At 35.4% G+C, this 19,055-nt stretch overlaps 1 protein-coding gene across 1 annotated transcript; it reads right to left on the bottom strand.

The window, feature by feature from the left end:
- Positions 1-11,036: 11,036 nt before the first annotated feature.
- LOC145739972 (uncharacterized) lies at positions 11,037-11,870 on the bottom strand. The gene has a single exon (XM_081995295.1). The coding sequence runs from the start codon at positions 11,868-11,870 to the stop codon at positions 11,037-11,039; it is 834 nt and encodes a 277-aa protein (XP_081851421.1).
- Positions 11,871-19,055: the final 7,185 nt, after the last annotated feature.

Below are 19,055 nucleotides of genomic sequence, written 5' to 3'. Positions count from 1 at the left end.
TTGTGTTGTATTACACAATATTTGTATTCAGAACAACACACAATTAATACTAGATGATAATGAAGAAAATATAGAATTAGGAGTAGACTTAAATCAACCAGTAGTGCAAGGTGGTCAAAGAGTTCAAAATAGGGATTTAGCTGCAGGTGCAGCCGTAAGGCAGCACATAATTGATAATTATTTTACATAGTTTTGTAATGGATGGAATTGATATTGAAAATTGAAACAAAACAACGTGGAATTCATTTGTAAGTTAATATATTATAAAACCAAAAAAATACTTATTATAATCAGTACCTTGTCGTTGTTCAAAAATATATAAATAATTAACAAAACGCGCAACAAAATAATTAAATTAACATCAACAAATGACACATACACACAAACATAACACAAAACTACTAGGTGCTTTCAACACCAATAGGCGAAAGGTCATTCTTTTTTTAAAGTCATTTTTGTTTCCCTCAATTCCTCGTGAATACCTTTTAAAACATTTAACAATTGTGTGCGATATCTTCTTGTTTCTTTGGCCTGTTATTCAGCCTTCTGTAGCAACTTTCCGATTGTTTTTGCGCTTCATTGAATCTACTTATTTTGGTAGAACATTTTTTTTTATGCCTCTTCTTACTGTATAGTTATGATCTAAACATATGATTTATAATAAATATCAATGTTTTAATTAAAATTATTTATATTCCTGCAGCTGCTATTTAGATTGCACATTAAACCTAGTGTAGGTACTTAATTACTTGTTTTTTTTTTAATATGCATTTGAAATTGATATTTTGTCATAATGAGTAGATAATTTAGTTTGATATGATTTAATAAATAGGTTTTGCTCTTTTTAACACTAAAAATAAAGTTTTTGTTTCATCAAAACACAACCTCAAATGAAATCTGACGAAGTCGTGTTTCAAGTAATTTCTCGTTATGCCTTATCTCCTGAACCGTTTCGTTGAATTTGTCTATTAAAGCCACGGTTAGAGAATTTTGCGTACGTATTGTTTTTGATAATTTAATTTGATTTGTTTGAACTTGGTTAATCAATTTATCATATCGTTCGCCATCAGTATAATCTAAATTACCTGTGATTGATTTGAAAATCGATCCCAGTGCATTGATTAGTCCTCGTTTGGTTCTTTGAGGTTGAGGCAAAATTTCAGAAAGTTTTGTGTCGACTCTATTTTCGGCAAATTTAAGAATTTTTAGATAATTAGAAATCTCAAATTGATAATCTTCATTTGTTTCTACAAGTTGTTGAAGTATTAGTGATTCATTTTTAAGTTTATTAATTTCTTCAATGATTGGATTCAAGTCGTAAAAATGTATGAGTTCGTGGGAATATTTTTCTACTCTTGCTGATCCTAGTTTTAGTGGAATTATTCCAGGATTGTTATCAAGTTTCTTGATGGCAATTTTTTCTTCAAATCCGAGAATTCCAGTTAATCTGAAATTGAATACCAAGAATTAGTCGAATGAATATGTTTTTTGCAGAGGTCGTCTTAAATTATCCATGTGAACCTTTGGTTGTCGTTCGGTAGAAACTACCTTTCTTACAGGGTTGGTTCCAGTTTATTTAACAGGTTTAGAATATTTATTAGCACTTTTTTGTCTTATGTGTTTCTTAATGTATACCTTTTGATCAGGTTGAAAAATATTAGTCTCGTCTCGTTTTTCATTCCTTTTCTCAATGAGTTTTTGTTTATTATTCATGAGATCTGAATTAATTTTGAATACAATAATTTTGTTTTCTCTTTATGGTCATTAATATAATCGTTTACTAGAATTTTATCTATTTCAAGATTAAATGGGTCGTCATTACAAATATGACCATTTACAACGTCGATAGGTTTTAATTGCGTTGAAGTATGTATTGAATGATTATATGCTAAAATAGCGTAAAGCATTTTCATTCTAACTGGTGTTTTAGCAAAACCTTGAGTGTTAAGTAAACGGATATGTTCGATAATAGTACTATGAAATCTTTCTATTTGTCCATTTGACTGAGGGTGGTATGGTGAAATAAAATGGATTTTGATTTTGTGTAACTCGAGAAGTTCGGTCACAACTGAATTTTTAAACTCGGTTCCATTATCTATGATGATTTGTTTTGGAATGCCATGATGAGAGAAAAATTGAATCAAGTTGTCCGTTATTTCTGTGGTTGAAAGCGAATTTAGGAAATAGGCTTGCGCATATTTGGAAAAACTATCAATGATTGTCAAAAATTTAGATTGTTCCAAAGTAAAAGTGTCAAGATGAACAATTTCGAAGGGTTTACTGGCTGTTGGTGTTAAATTCATTTTTATTTTTATTGGATTACGCTCATATTTGCTTTGTTGGCAAATATCGCAATCATTAATGAAACTTTGTATAGCGTCTTTGGTATTGGGCCAATAATATTTTGTTTTAACACGTTGGTATGTTTCATCAATACCTCGGTGGTTCGTTTTTCCTTCGTGGTAATTTTTAATTATTTCCTTAATACTCGTTTTATCGGTTACATCAATTAGTTTTTTAAGACATCTTAAAAGTTTAATGGACGGCCATTTAAAATATTTTTGAATTGTGGCTGAAAATTTCTCGTATATATCAGGGTTTTCAAAATAAATATAATATTGAACACCTGGTAATACATATTCCTTGACAAAATTTACAACATCAATTTCAAAGTTGTTTTCCGATAATTGAACATGTATTCTCTTTTTCTTTTCAAACAAAATTGTAATTTTGGGATTTGCTGGAGAATGTGATACTAAACTGAAAATAATTTGATTTTGACCAAAGTTAACTGCAGTGTTACTCACGGGTATACCTACTACAGGATTTTCAAGGTTTGAATGCACCGTGACGTCATCGTCATCAGCTGGTTGTTCATTTTCTTGCGTAACTGAAGGTACTGTGGGTTCATTAACTCGGGATTCTATACTGTCGTTGTCCGTGTGTACGATAAGTGATACGTTGTCAGTCTCGTCTGGAAAATGTGTTTTTAAAGCGTCTTGAATGATTTGATCTATTTCAGAATTATTTTGTTGCGGTTGGTCTTTATCCAAATTATTAGTATCAGTGTTATCTAATAAATGATGAGTTTCATTGGCGTGGATTTCTATTCTTGAAAGAGCATCGGCATTACTATTAAGTTTACCTTTTTTGTACATAATATTATAGTCGTACTCTTCCAATTTGATTCTCCAACGAAGAAGTTTAGAATTTGGATCTTTTAGAGAAAAAAGCCACTGAAGAGGTTTATGGTCAGTGATGATATTAAATTTACGTCCGAAAATGTAAGGTCTAAAATATTTCGTAGCCCATACAATGGCTAACAATTCCTTTTCTATAACAGAATAATTTTGTTCCGAATCATTAAGCATGCGCGACGCATAAGCTACAGGGAGATCTTGGCCTATCTTGCCTTGTGATAGAACAGCGCCAATTGCAACGTTACTTGCGTCGGTGGTCAAGTTAAATGTTTTAGTAAAATCAGGGTATTTTAGTATAGGTTCATTGGTCAACAAGGATTTACATTTTTCAAAACATTCTATAAATTCGGTGTTATGCTCGATTTTTGCACCCTTTTTTAAACACTTTGTCAAAGGCTTTGTTAATTTAGCAAAATTATTTATAAAACGTCTGTAATATCCTAAAAGTCCGAGAAATGCTTTTATTTGTTTTGTAGTTTTTGGTATGGGATATTTTTTGATAGCTTCTACTTTGTTTGGGTTAGGTTTCACTCCTTCTGGGGTAACGATGTGTCCTAGATAGGCGACTTCCTTTTTCAGAAACTCTGATTTGTCTAGTTGGATTTTAAAATTGGATTCGCGTAAACGATCGAAAACTGATTTTAATTTTTCGATGTGTTCTTGTAAGGATGTAGAATAAATAATTATATCATCTAGATATACGGCACATTTTTCATTCTGGAGACCACGAAGTATGTTGTCCATTACTCGCTGGAAGGTAGCGGGGGCATTCTTCAAACCAAATGGCATGCGCGTATATTCATAATGACCTTGATCAGTGCTGAAGGCTGTTTTTTCAATATCGTCTTGATCCATCTCGATTTGGTGAAAACCGCTCGCCAAATCAAGTGTCGAAAAATATTGACATTTTCCGAGCTTATCGAGAAGATCATTGATGTTAGGTAGGGGATACTTATCATCAATGGTTTTCTGATTTAAACCGCGGTAATCAACAACAACTCTCCATTTTTGTGTTCCCGAAGCGTCTAACTTTTTTGGTACTACCCAAATAGGTGAGGACCACGGAGAATTACTCGGTCTGATGATATTTTGATCAAGCATTTGTTTTATCTGTCTCTCAACTTCGGCTCTATGTATGAAGGGATATCGATAGGACTTTGTGTATATTGGTCAGTAGTACGAATTTTATGTTTGATTTTACTCGTAAAAGTTAATGGAGTATTTTCGCGATAGAAAATGTCTGAATATTCACAAATTAATTTAAAAATTTTTGACTTTTCTTCAGGATTTAAATGATCCGTTCTAAATTTTGAAAAGTCCAGTGTATTGGTTCTGTCATAGTCATCGAAGTTATTGAGATTTATTTGTTCGATTTCTTGTTTGTTGAATTGTTCGACTGCAATAGGTTGTGAAAGGTCAAGAGTAATGTGATCTGTTGTTTTATTTAGTATAGTAGTTAGCGCGGTACCATTTTCAGCAATTGAAAGACTTTCTGGAATTTCACAATTGTTATCAAAATTTTAGTAAGGTATAATTATTTCGCCGTTTTTTATTGAAGTTCGAATTTTAATAACCTGTTCAGTTCGAGGCGACACAGTTATTAAATTTTGGGAATTTTTTAGTTTATGATATGATATTTTTATTTTAGTATAAGGAGTTGTTAAGAAACTGCTTTCAAAATCGACATTAGCTTTTAACTGTTTGAGGATGTCTAAACCAATAAGTCCATTAAATAATTCATGAAATTTAAATAGATAAAATTTCAATTTAAAATTTTCTGGTAGATTGAAAATTTTAGATGCAGGTATTATTGCACTGTAATCATTCTGAGATTGATTGAAAACTGTTGATACAATAAATGGATCGTTTACTAATGCAATTTCAGGGTCAATGAATGACTTTGTTGAGCCGGAATCAATGAGCACTCTAATATTATACTCAGGAAAAACAATGTAAGCTAATTCACTTGCATTTGAGCTGTTGAAATTAAATGAAAATTTTTGAGGCGTTTGTGGTGATATTAAGTTGAAAAATTTGAATTTGCAATTTCATTGTCAATGTCACAGGTATTTTGGTTCAACTCAGTGTCATTTGAGGTTTCATCTACTGAATATTGACCTGTTTCTTCATCATAAAAATATGCATATTGATTAGAAACTGCTCCGGTAAACTGTTCTTCCATGTTATTTACTTGTTGAATTTCTGTGTTATATAACTCCTCATGCTTAGTTGAGTAATGATAAGACTGTGCTTTAACCAAATACTAACTTTATTCTTCTATCTACTTCTACAATCACTTAAAACTAACCAATATTACCAGTGATGTTCAAACTGTTGTACAAACATAAGGTACAATATATTTACTGGTTTCACAAACAAAACAGTTTAGTGGTCGCTGTAAACCTGATGTTGCAAATGCTGCCTACTGATCGTCCTACATAATATAGCTTGTACAAACACATTATGCGGATGTTTACTATTTCTTAATGGTTTTCGATTGAGCCATATTGAAAGTAATTAAACACTTAAATCATGTCATGTCAATAACCTATTGTTTAAATGAAGATTAAACATGCTGGCAACTCTCAAGTTGAGAGGTGAGTGGTCGAGGTGTTTTCCTTAGGTCAGCTTTGCAGTGTTCATCATCAATCATGGGTGTCGTTTGCCTGATGACTGTAGTGACGGCAAATTGATTCTGTAACAGTATAACCGCAGCAGTTTGATGCTCACATGGATCTTATACTAAATACAGCTTAATGTTGTTTTAATCGTTTCAGTGCAATAGACTACTAATAACTGAATTATAAAGATATCTTATCCCCTAATTTACCCTGGTTAATGTAGTATAATTCTAACTAAAGAAATTTTGTTCCTTACGCACAAATCTAACTAAATAGTGCAACTCTAAACTTTCGTATATTAAGCCAACATTATAAGTCAAGATTTATAGTCGGACCAATGATATGCTAATAAAATGGTTGACCACATTCTATGACTAGGCGTATTTATTTTATGACTTTGATCTTAGGACGGCAGTTGTTGCCTTGTGGTTCTTAACGGGCGTAGTTCGATTTCTTCTTCTTCATCCTCAGTTGGTGCCCTAGGAGTTTTTGGTTTTAATCCTTTTTTAGCGATGATATGCTTTCTAAGTCGCCAACCTCCAAACACTACTATAGCTACTACTGCCGTGAGTACTAGTGTAGTAATCACACTTGATAGTGATGCGTGATGTCTTAAGTTTTTCCAAACTGTATGTTGAAGTTCTTCTTGGATCTTCTCTTGTTCCTCAAAGAGATCATTAATTTCTTCGTCGGGTTCTATAATGTCCTCATTCTCCGTTGTAGAGTGAGATGGTTTGCTGTGAGGTGTGGGTGTTTTTGACAACGTCAAATTTGCCTCAACCGGCCTAATATAGCCGGCAATGACTGGAACGCTCTGTATTCTCGCCGGTGATAGTGTCGCTGTTCTAGTTACTATCACACAATTCTGTGATATTGTAATAATGCCACATTGATGTAACATTACCTCCTCTCTATGCCCACTGCAAGTGATTGCCACTTTAATCCTTGCAGGTGCCACAAAAATCCACGTATTGCTTGTGTATACCTTTTTCCAGATAGTACTTGTTAGTCTCATTTCTTTCACTGGACACGTCACATTTTCGGTTCTCTGGTATAATTCGTCTATCAAACAATTCGGGTTGTTCTCAATATTCCTTATGATAGATGGAGAACAGATGTAAACTGTCTTATTCAATTTTACACTGTTTTTTAGCATCGCATCATTTAGTTGAAAATATCGCTGATTATCATAGTCTATTGCGATAATGTCGGTGCTTATATCATATATCCAGTAGTTGTTCGTTTTCATTTTTAGTGGAAGTACATTTGCCTTAATTAGGTCAAACTGTGTACCTTCCGTCATTGCAAGGTAAACGTAAATGTACGTGTCGTTGCCAATTTGTGTTAATTCTGTTTTAATTATAGGCTGTGACTGAATTTCTATGTTATGAGGTAGTTTTATAGATTCTTCGTTGACAATTTCTTCTATATGTACTGGAGATACTATCTCATAAATGTTTTCTTTACTGGTTTGTATATTTAATATATTCTGATAGTAATCTATCAATTCGTCGATGTACCCTTTTGCTACATCGTACAGATTTAGTAATTCAATTTCCAATTTGTTATTGTCAACTTCGGAGTACCAATTTTGCATTTGTTCTATCACCTCCATGCCTTTCTTAATTTTTACTGTAAATTGGTTGAGCTTCTTAGATATTCTTTCCTCGGTGTCGTTAAACTTTAATAGTGCTTTAAGCATAAACTTGGTTTGGTGATTTGACGCTTGAATCAACTCTTTTTGATTTTTATCAAGATCATCGATTTCCCTGTATACTTCATCGTTCACGCCAAAAATTGAAGTTAGTAGGGTTCCCCATAAACCTCGTCTTGTCCTATTTAAAACAATTTTTGACACACCTTTATGTATCCATTTGATTCGCCTTTCTTCTTCGTGAAGATGATCAATCAGTGGTTGGCAATCCACGTGAATAGTGGTTTTTTTAACCTCATTGCACATCTTGTCTACCTTTGATATTACATCCTGTATAGACTTTATGTGTGCCTCTAAATCTTCTTTTCCTATTTTAGCTTCGATTCTTAAAAAACCTCGATCAATTTTGGCTGTTCCAAGATGTTCTATGTAGAATCCAGGTTTTGGATATTCCACGTGATATTGTGCTGTACTTGTTTTTATGTGGGCTGCATGTGCTTTCCCGCTGTACAATTGGAGTGCAAAAATAATTGCCAATGTCCAAATTTTCCAAATGTTATTTGTTTTTCTACGTGGTTTTGAGTTGTTTTCATTGTGGATTATCGATAGCGGTACTAGTTTATGGATTGGTCTTTTAATTTCTGCTCCTTCCGCTTTTTTCAACGTGACGACTCTCACTAAATTTTTGTCGTCGACTTGAACTCCTTCCACCTTTGCCATTGGCCATTTGCTTGGTGACATTCGATCATCCTTTATAAGTACTAATTCTCCCACCTTTAGATTTTCTTGTTCCAGTTTCCATTTGTTTCGTTGTTGAAGTTGATGCAGATATTCATTTGTCCACACTTTCCAAAAATCTTTTTTCATTTTTTGTATTATTTTCCATCTGCCTTCTAAACCTGTATCATTATGGGTAATAATTGGACTACTTGGTGATAATAGTTCTCTCCCTATCAAGAAATGCCCTGGCGTTAGTACTGAAATGTCATTTATTTCTTCTGTTAGTTTACACAAAGGCCTCGAATTCAAACATGCTTCAATTTGGTGTGTTAATGTAGTTAATTCTTCATAAGTTAGGGTTGACTCTCCAATCACCCTTTTTAGGTGATGTTTGGTTGATTTCACACCTGCCTCCCAGAGCCCTCCAAAATGTGGTGCTGATGGCGGTATAAAATGCCATTGAGTTCCAATGTTTGCTAATTTGTCCACAATGCTGGAAGTTTTTATCGTGTTTGCTACCTCAACATTTAATGCATTAGCTGTCCCCACAAATGTCGTACCATTATCGGAGAATATATTTGCGCACGTTCCTCTTCTTGCCATAAATCGTTTTAGTGCGGCAATAAAGGTTTCTGACGTCATGTCGCTCACCACTTCTAAGTGAATGGCCTTTGTACACATACATACAAATATTGCAATGTAGCCCTTGTAGGACTTATGTCCCCTGCCTTTAGTAGTTTTTATTTGAATGGGCCCAGCGTAGTCAATTCCTACATTTAAAAACGCTGACGCCGGATTAACTCTTGTTGGTGGTAGTTGACCCATCAATTGACCAGCTGTCTCAGCCTTGAATCTTATACACCTTGCACATTTATTAATTATTTTCTTTGTAACCTTTTTTCCATTTATTATCCAATATTTTCTTCTTACAAAAGCCATTGTTTGTTGATTTCCGCCGTGTAAGGTTCTGTCATGTGCATTCCTTACAATCAATCCTGCTAAGTGACCTGACGCAGAAATTATGATCGGATGTTTTTCACTGTAACTTAGTAATGAGTGTTGAAGCCTGCCTCCCACTCTAAGTACTCCATGGTAATCTACGAATGGATGTAAATTTAGAATTTTGCTCTTTTTTGATACTCTATTTTTGAGTCTTAGTTTGCGTATATCCTCTGAAAATGAATCTTGTTGACCTACTAGTTTCCCGGTTTTGGGACTGCAATTGTTAATAAACCTAAAACATACAGCTATCACACGTGTTGCGCGATGTAAAGATGAGAATTTCTCTAGAACGTTGATTTTGTCGACTTCTATGCTTACTCCCACATGTAAGCATTTTTTACGCTCCACCTCAGTGCTGTAATTTTTGTTGTATTGTGGCCATTGGTCTTCACTTTGGTTTAGCCAATGTGGTCCATTCCACCATAGTAGATTGTCCTTAATTTTTGACGGTTTAATTCCTCTTGTTATTAGGTCTGCTGGGTTGTCTTTAGACCCAACATGATGCCATTGTACTTCTGAAGACAGTTGTTTAATTTCTGAAACTCTGTTTGCTACAAACGTCTTCCAATGTCTTGCGTCGCTCTGAATCCATGACAAGGTGATCATCGAATCCGACCACGCGTGAATATTCCAACTTGGTGACCCAAGTGTTTCCTTGACTCTCCTTATTAGTTTACTCAGTAGCACCGCTGCACATAATTCTAACCTAGGTAGTGTAGGTTTAGTTCTTATTGGTGCAACCTTTGATCTGGACACCAACAACGAGATCTGTATTTGTCCTAACTCGTTCATGGTTCTCACATATACTGCAGCTCCTATCGCCTTTTCTGACGCGTCACAAAATCCATGTATTTCTGTCCTTCTGGAGTTTGAAGTGTAACTCCACCTCGGAATTTGTATTTCTTCCAACTGGTTAAGTTCTTTGTAAAATTCCTTCCACTTGGTTGAAATCACTTCTGACACAACGCTGTCCCATGAATTTTGTTCTCTCCACAATTCTTGGATGATGAGTTTTGCCGTAATTACAACAGGTGATAAAAGTCCTAATGGATCAAACAGCTTTGCTACACTTGACATTATTCCTCTTTTTGTTAATTTGTTCAAGTCCGTTAGATTAACTTTAAATTTAATTGAGTCATTGTTAGTTGCCCAAAATATGCCTAATGTTTTTTGAAGTTCATTATCATTCAAGTCTATTTGTTTTATCTCTCGGAGTTCTTCTGAGATATTCGTAAGTATCGCAAAATTATTACTACTCCATTTTCTCAAGTTAAATCCTCCTAATTTAAACATATTTATTAAATCTTGCTGCAGTTTTGTTGCTTCTAACTCAGAGTCAGCTCCAGCGAGAACATCGTCTACGTAGCAGTTTTTTCTTACGATCTCTAACATATTAGGAAAATTATCTTGTTCATCTTCAGCTAGTCTTTGGATAGTCTTTACTGCTAAATATGGTGCTGCCGCAGTACCATATGTGACTGTCGTTAATTTGTATTCACGAATTGGCTCATCTTCTGTACCCCTCCAAAGAATTCTGTGGTATTCTTGATCAGACTCCTTGATCTTTATCTGTCTGTACATTTTTTCAATGTCAGCTGTAAACGCTATCTTGTAACTCCGCCACCTAATTAAGATGTCGCAAAGCTCTTCTTGGATGCGTGGTCCAGTGTGCATTAACTCATTCAAGCTTTTTCCGTTTGACGATTTGCATGATGCATCAAACACAACTCTTAATTTAGTTGTTGTGCTTTCTTCTTTTATTACATAATGATGTGGTATATAATATTTTCCTTTCTTTTCGTCTGCTTGGCTGACAAGTTTCATGTGGCCTAACGTTATCTAAGTTTGCATAAACTCTTTATATGCAATGTTTTCGTTCACTTGTTGACGTAATCTTTTTTCTAGTTGCAATAACCGTGCCATTGCCCTAGTTCTTGACTCACCTAAGGTCAGGTCTGTGTTTTTAAATGGAATGCTGACCGTGTAAGTCCCATCGTCGTTTCTCATTGTATTTTGATTATAGTCACGTTCACATTCTTGTTCTTGGTTATTTACAGCTGGTTTTGACGTTACTTCTTCTAGCTCCCAAAATCTCGTTATGTCTTCTTCTTGCAGTGTTCTTGTCATCATACTAGCAATTTCTATGGTGCCATTAGTTTTTCCTGGGCTACACCCAAGTAAAATCCATCCGAATTCAGTATTTTGTCCTGTTAGTCCAACATCCGTTTTCTTTATACCATTCAACAAAATTTCCTGATATTCCTTTGCCCCTAAGAGAATGTCTACCGGACCTGGCTTGTAAAATAGTGGGTCTGCTAACATTACGTTTTTCCAATAATTCTCGTCGTAATCAATTTCACGCTCCGGTGAACTTTTTGTTAGTTTTGGTAACACTAACAATTCTGTACTTAGCGAGTACGCACTTGAAGCTCGCGCTTTACATTCTACTCTTATTTTATTATTGCTGTACTTAGGCTGTTCTTCTCCTAACCCGGTAATTTCTGCTCGAACTTTTTCGCGTGGCAAACCTAACAGTACTGCTGCCTCTTCGGTAACAAATGCCGCCTGAGATCCAGGATCAATTAACGCTCTAAAATATTCCCATGTATTGTTCACGTTTTTAACTTTAATTAAAGCTGTTGCTAATAACACCGTTTCGCCTTGCACAGTCATGTGGTTTGCAACCCGTGCAACTCTTTCTTGGCCCTTTGCCTTGTCTGAATTATAATTGTGGCTATTTTTTAAATTTCTGTAGTTATCTATATGAATCAGCGTATGATGGTTTTTGTTACAAGTTCTACATTGAAAACGAGAAACGCATCTTTTACTACTATCATGATTTAAACAGTTAAAACATAATTTTTGTTTTTTTATAAATTCATGACGCTGTACATTGTCTAACCCTTTAAAATCTACACATGAATAAATAGAGTGCGATCGATTACAATACTTACAATTAGTTACTGCTATTCTCTTGTCCTCGACATCTCTGGAGTTTGCCTGGAGCCCTCGTTCGTAAGTGCCCTTGTAGCCTCCTCTCTCCTCAAAGCCTCTGTAGCCTGAGTGTGCGCCTCTTTCCTCAAAGCCCCTGTAGCCTGAGGGTGCGCCTCTTTTCTCACTTGATTTCGTCTCTGACGCCTCCATGGTTTGAAATCGCCTCAGTATAAATTTCAGTACACTCTCCAATGATTGCACTTCGAAGATGTTGTCAACCGTCGACTCATACAAGTCGTTGGTTCTGGCATCCCATTTATTGCTGACGATACATACTATAATAGGATCCCATGATGCTATGTCAATTTTTTGCATTTTTAACGCTTCCAAACACTCTTTTACTGTATTGTACAGGGTTTTCAAATGTTCGGCTGATTCTCTTTGCGTCTGTGGAATATGTAGTATTTTGTTAATGAGCTTATTGACAATTCGTCTTTTATTGTCATATCTCTCTTTAAGTTCATTCCAGGCACTAGTATAGTTTGTTTCTGTTATCTCGTAATGTTGAATTGCTTTCTCTGCTTCTCCTTTCACGTACGTTTTAAGGTATTGCATTTTTTCAACCATGCTAATGTTGACGTTCGTGTCGATCATTGTTGCAAATATGTCCTGGAAGGTAGGCCATTCGTCATATTTTCCATTGAAAAATGGTATTGTTAGCCTAGGTAATGCCATAGTGTTGGTGGTGTGTGTAGGTAAACACCGTTGCTGTTTAATTTGTCTGTCTAGCGCTATTGTTGCAGTTCGATACTCCCTTTTAATGTTATGAAATGTACCTTCCGTATAGTATTGACGGTCAGAATATTCGTGCCTTATGCGGCTTAGCTCTATATCCTTGTCTACAACTATCATAAATTGCTTTTTTATGTCTTCCAGATATTGCTCATATCCTTCAGTGGCCGTTTTTGAGCTTTCTATGTCAGCTCTTAGGAGATCAATTCTTCTTTCCTGGTCACAAATTTTCTGCACTTGTGCATCGTTACTTCTGTCTCTTAGAATTTCTTGCTGTTCTTTCAAGTATGCCTTTGCTTTCAAGTATATTACCTCAACTTGATTAAAGTAGTTTGTTTTTATGTACGGGTTCTCGGTGCTCTTACCAGTAATTTTTGCGATCTCCTGATGTTGAGAACTAAACTCTTGCCATATGTCGTCAACCTCCTTCAATTTTTCCAGCAGGTAAGCTTCCGTTTTTCTGGACCTTGGATCCTTTTTAATGTTTATGAACTTTTTGTTAAGTTCTTCTGCTAGCTGCTCCTGTTTTTCTACAATTTTGTTCAATTGTTCCATGTCTGTAGTAGTTTCTTTGTAGTTTGTGTTGACAGTGTTGTTTGGTTTTGTTTAATGTAGTATAACTGTTTGTATTAATGTCACTTGGTTCACTGCTTTACTTCACAGCGGTTAGGTTAAGTTAGTCACTACGCGTTTTTCCTTTTCCTGTTAACAAAAACGCGCACTTTTACTGTTCGTAATCCGGTTTAACGCGATTACCGTATGAAGAAAATCCCGAACGCTATTTTCTTCAGTTACCCATGACTTATTTCTTTTTTGCTCGAAGGACCATGCTTAGTTGAGTAATGATAAGACTGTGCTTTAACCAAATACTAACTTTATTCTTCTATCTACTTCTACAATCACTTAAAACTAACCAATATTACCAGTGATGTTCAAACTGTTGTACAAACATAAGGTACAATATATTTACTGGTTTCACAAACAAAACAGTTTAGTGGTCGCTGTAAACCTGATGTTGCAAATGCTGCCTACTGATCGTCCTACATAATATAGCTTGTACAAACACATTATGCGGATGTTTACTATTTCTTAATGGTTTTCGATTGAGCCATATTGAAAGTAATTAAACACTTAAATCATGTCATGTCAATAACCTATTGTTTAAATGAAGATTAAACACCTCAGAAATAAAATTCTGGTTTGCAGGTGGGTTATAAGAAGTGGAAGGTTGAGGAAAACGTGGAAAACGATTGGTTGAATAACTATTTCTAGTGCATAAACTCATTGGAGTTGGTTTGTCAAGTTGTCTATTTGGATTAGGTTTAAACACATTTGTATTACGAATTGAATTGGAATTTTGAGGTCTTGGTGAGCCAAATACTTGAGAATTAGTAAAATATCTTTGAGGCCTCATTGGAGGTCTGGGTTGAATTGGAATTGGACCAGTGGGAAATGAATTTTGTATTCTGTTAAAATGATTTCCATTATTAAAAGGAAAGTTCATTGGGAAACTACTGTGTCTTTGGATTGGTTGATTTTGCTTTATGTGTGGGCGTGCTGGTGTCATATTTTGAGCATTTGGTCCAAAGGAATTCTTAATAGGTGGTTTGAAGGATGGATTTTGAAAATAATGAGCGTTATCTTCGGCCAACACGTACTGTAAAGCTTCGCTAAGAGAAACAGGTTTCATACATCTTAATGTTGTCCCTAGCGGTTCTCTTAATCCAGAAAGGAATGTCTTAAGAGCCAGATTTTGATATAGATCTCGTTTTAATTGTTTAGCTAAACCAGTAGTTTCATGAAGATCAATGTATGCACACAATAAGTTCAAAATATTTAAAATTCTATCGTAAAATTGTTGAGGAGGTTCATGAGGATTTTGCCTCATCATAACAAGATCGCGATTCAGACAGCTTTCATCTCTTTGGTCTGCAAAATTTCGAGTCAATGTACTTTTTACATCATACCAAGTAGCTACGTTTTGTATATTAATAACTAACTTAGCATTTCCTTGTAGTTTCGAAATTAACGAATTTAGCAGATAGACATTTTTAAAGCTTCCGGGATTTGTATTATCATAGAATTCATTTATAATGGTTTCACAAACTGCTAAGTATCTATTCAGATCGTTCGGGTTTCCATCGAAAACAGGAACACATTTGAGATATTCAGAGTTAAATGCTTGCGACATATTTGCTTCTAAATTTTTATCTTGGTTACTGTTTTGTGAAAATGTATTTGTAACGTTTGATAAAACGGATGGTTTTAAAGAAATATTATATTTATGATTAACTGTTTCAAAAATTTGAGAGTCGGTTTCAAGTGAATCTTCGGTTTCAGAATCGGAAGACATCAAACAATTGTACTTACATAAAACAAACAATCAATATCTTCATTGCGATTGGTATTGTACTATAAGGCTAACGGTCTAAATTTGGCAATGGAGTCCTCTTCTAAACGTTATCCTTGCGGAGCTGGACGATTTGGTTCCAAGTCCCAGTCTTCTTAAATGGCTGCTGCGTCTTCGATAGATCCAACACACCACGGCACGGAAAGTCTCAAAAATTCAATATTCGGTAAATCGTTAACACGAAAGTCTATCGTTCGATACGATCGACCCCAAATATCCTACCGACTGCGCCAAATAACTGTCACGCACCAGAAGACTTCTTTTTAAAAAGCTTTAATAATACCAAAAGATACAGTTAAAGAATATGTCTTAACTAGATTAATAAATTTTACCGACTAACTAGAAAAAATATGGAAATGACCAATGTCCGCACTGACTGTGGAGGGGATCTGCTGACAGTGCTGACTCGGTGAATCTTCATTAGGGTTAGCGTACTGAGCGGTGAGATAATTACGGTAAGTACGTGATTAAGACAATTTGATTTAAGTGAAGAGTTTAAGGTAAAGTTAATACCTTTTTACGCAAAGTCATAGTAAAACATAAAGCCTAAATTTCAAACGAAAGGGCCTAAGGTAAAAATAATACCTGCAAACAATAAGGGAAGTAGTGCAATGTGCCAATGTTCTTAATAAAAGACAATCACATAATATATTCCTACTGAATTTTATAATTGACTGAAGGTATTAAGGTCGTAACTCTGTGATCTTGGAACCATCATTATATGCTCATTGCAGAATATATGCTAATAATAGTTCAGTCATTGAATTTGTTAAAAGCATATGTTTTGTATTTTGTTTTTGAAACAATAGTACAACAATGCATTTGATCTAGGCTGAGACATGGCAAATATACCTTCACTAGAAAATTTCGACTGTGATGGTGAAGCCAGTTCAGTAGGGTTGCGTTGGCAAAAATGGAAAAGAGCCTTGCGAATATATTTAGATGCAGCTAGCGTTGAGGATCCCAGGAAAAAAAAGGCTGCCTTATTGCATTTTGGGGGAATAGGGTTACAAGACATATTCTACAATCTTCCGGGAGCAGACGTAAATGAATCCGACGCTGATGGAAACGACATTTTTGCTATAGCACTTGCAAAATTAGATTCATTTTTTGCCCCCAAACAGAGCAAGGTTTATGAGCGGCATTTGTTTAGGCTTCTGAAACAAGAGAGTGGTGAAAAGTTCGAAAAATTTGTAATAAGACTTAGACATCAGGCGGAGAAATGTCAATTCAGCAATCTAGAAGACCAGCTTATTGACCAAATAACCGAAAAATGTGCTTCTGTAGAACTGAGGAAAAAGATATTACCGCACCGGTTACACCCTACCGGTGACTCAATAAACTTAGACGCCATTATAGCAGAAGCAAATTCAACGGAGACCGTTGTTAGACAATTAACGGGATTTTCTGAAAGCTCAGTTGTTCCATCAACAAGTGTGTTGCCAACAGTAAATCAAATTTCAAGATACAAGAGTCGGAAAAATTCATCATCAAAAAGATGTTCCCGCTGCGCAGCAACAGAAACTCCACACGAATGTCCAGCAAAAGACGCAGTTTGTGCCAAATGTCATTTTAGAGGACACTATGCTTGGTGTTGTTTATCCAAACGTAAAATCAATGCTGTTGAAAGATCAGGAAACCTTCCGCCAAAACGATTTAAGCCAAAACCTCAAAGCAGGGAATGTGTGGACAATGTGGACGTTTCGGAGACGGATGACGCCGAATACGTTTTTCACCTGGATGACGATGATCAAATCGCTTGCGAGGTAGGAGGTGTAAAAATAAGAATGTTAATTGACTCTGGTAGCAAATCAAATATTATAGCTGAGTCGACGTGGGAACAACTAAAAAAATCGGGGGTCAAGGTTTCTAATCAAAACAAAAATCCGAATAAAATTCTTTTTGCCTATGGATCTAAAGATCCTTTAACTATTTTAGGATCATTTGAAGCGTTGGTAAGAGTGGGTAAAAAACAGGAAAACGCTACATTTTTTGTGATACGAAATGGCAAAAGAAATTTATTGGGAAAGCGCTCAGCTACTTCACTAGGAGTTCTCAAAATAGGTATAGAAACAAATAATGTCGGGACTGTTCCATTTCCTAAATTTAAAAATGTATTGATTAATATTCCTATAGACAAAAATGTTATGCCCGTAAGTCAGCCATATCGGCGGATACCCATTCCATTGGAAGCCAAAATGAATAAAAAATTAGAAGAGCTTATTGACCTAGATATTATAGAACAAGTAGATGGTACCATCTGCATTGCGACGAAAAAGATTTGCGCGAAGTCAAAAACCGAAAAGAACTCTAAAATACAACCAGACACCTTGCAACTTATGGAACAAAGAAAAAGAACTCCCAGAGACACACCAGATTATCAGGAACTAAATAAAAGAATCCATAAAGAAATAAGAAAAGACATTCGAACGTATAACACCAGGATGATCGAAAACGCGATAGAGGACAATGCAAATATGCGGGTATTAAGGTCAAAACTATCCTCAGGCAAACACAAGATTACCAAAATGAAAAATCCCCAGGGAAACATGGTTTCGGACAACAGAAGTATCGCGGAATACATTAAAGAGTTTTACAGCTGTCTCTATACGTCTATTAGACCAGACCCAAGAGCTACGAACACAATTATATGCAACGTAGGATCGGAGAACGTTCCAGAAATATCAAGGCAAGAAATACAGGTTGCCCTTACGCAAATGAAAAATAGAAAAAGCCCAGGAGAAGACAAAATCAGATGTGAAATGTTAAAAATGGGGGGAGCCGTCGTCGAGAAGTCTTTACAAATTCTTTTAAATAAATGTCTGCAAGATGGCAATATTCCGGACGCCTGGCAAAACGCAGAAGTAATTCTGCTATTTAAAAAAGGAGATAATACTAATATAGAAAATTATCGACCAATTAGTCTTCTCTCTCATCTGTATAAACTCCTCACCAAGATTATCACCAACAGGCTAACCAATAAATTGGACGCATATCAGCCAGTGGAGCAAGCGGGGTTTCGCAAGGGGTTCAGCACCATAGACCACCTACAATCTATTAGAACACTCATAGAAAAAACAACCGAATACAACGTACCCCTTCACTTGGCATTTATAGATTTTCACAAAGCGTTCGATTCTATTGAAACGTGGGCCTTTATACAAGCAATGGACGACGCTAGAATAGATTCCAGATATACAAATTTATTGAAAAATATATACGAAAATGCCACTTTTCATGTCAAAATAAATGAAGATTTAAAAACAGATAAAGTCAAAGTGAATAGGGGAGTACGACAGGGTGACACCATATCTCCGAAATTATTTACCCTGGCGCTAGAGAACATCTTCAAATCATTACAGTGGGAAACAAAAGGCATTAACATCGACGGGTCCTACCTAAATCATCTCCGATTTGCCGACGACATCGTCCTGATAAGTAATAACAGACATGAATTGAGTGACATGGTAAAACAACTGAATGATGCTTCAAAAATAGTTGGCTTAAAAATGAACATCTCAAAAACCAAAATAATAAGTAACAACGAAGAACACATACTTATAGATGGGATAGAATTGGAAAACGTGGAAGAGTATATATATTTGGGACACACAATAAAAATAGGCAAAGAAAACCAGTCGGCGGAGATAAGACGAAGAATAAGACTAACTTGGGCAGCGTTCGGAAAAATGAAGCATATACTTAGAAATGGTACCATCCCT

The sequence above is a fragment of the Ips typographus genome, unplaced genomic scaffold (genome assembly GCF_016097725.1).
Source record: "Ips typographus isolate SLU unplaced genomic scaffold, UJ_Ityp_2.0 IpsContig87, whole genome shotgun sequence".
In the NCBI taxonomy this organism is placed as follows: domain Eukaryota; kingdom Metazoa; phylum Arthropoda; class Insecta; order Coleoptera; family Curculionidae; genus Ips; species Ips typographus.
This window is presented reverse-complemented; position numbering and strand designations above follow the sequence as displayed.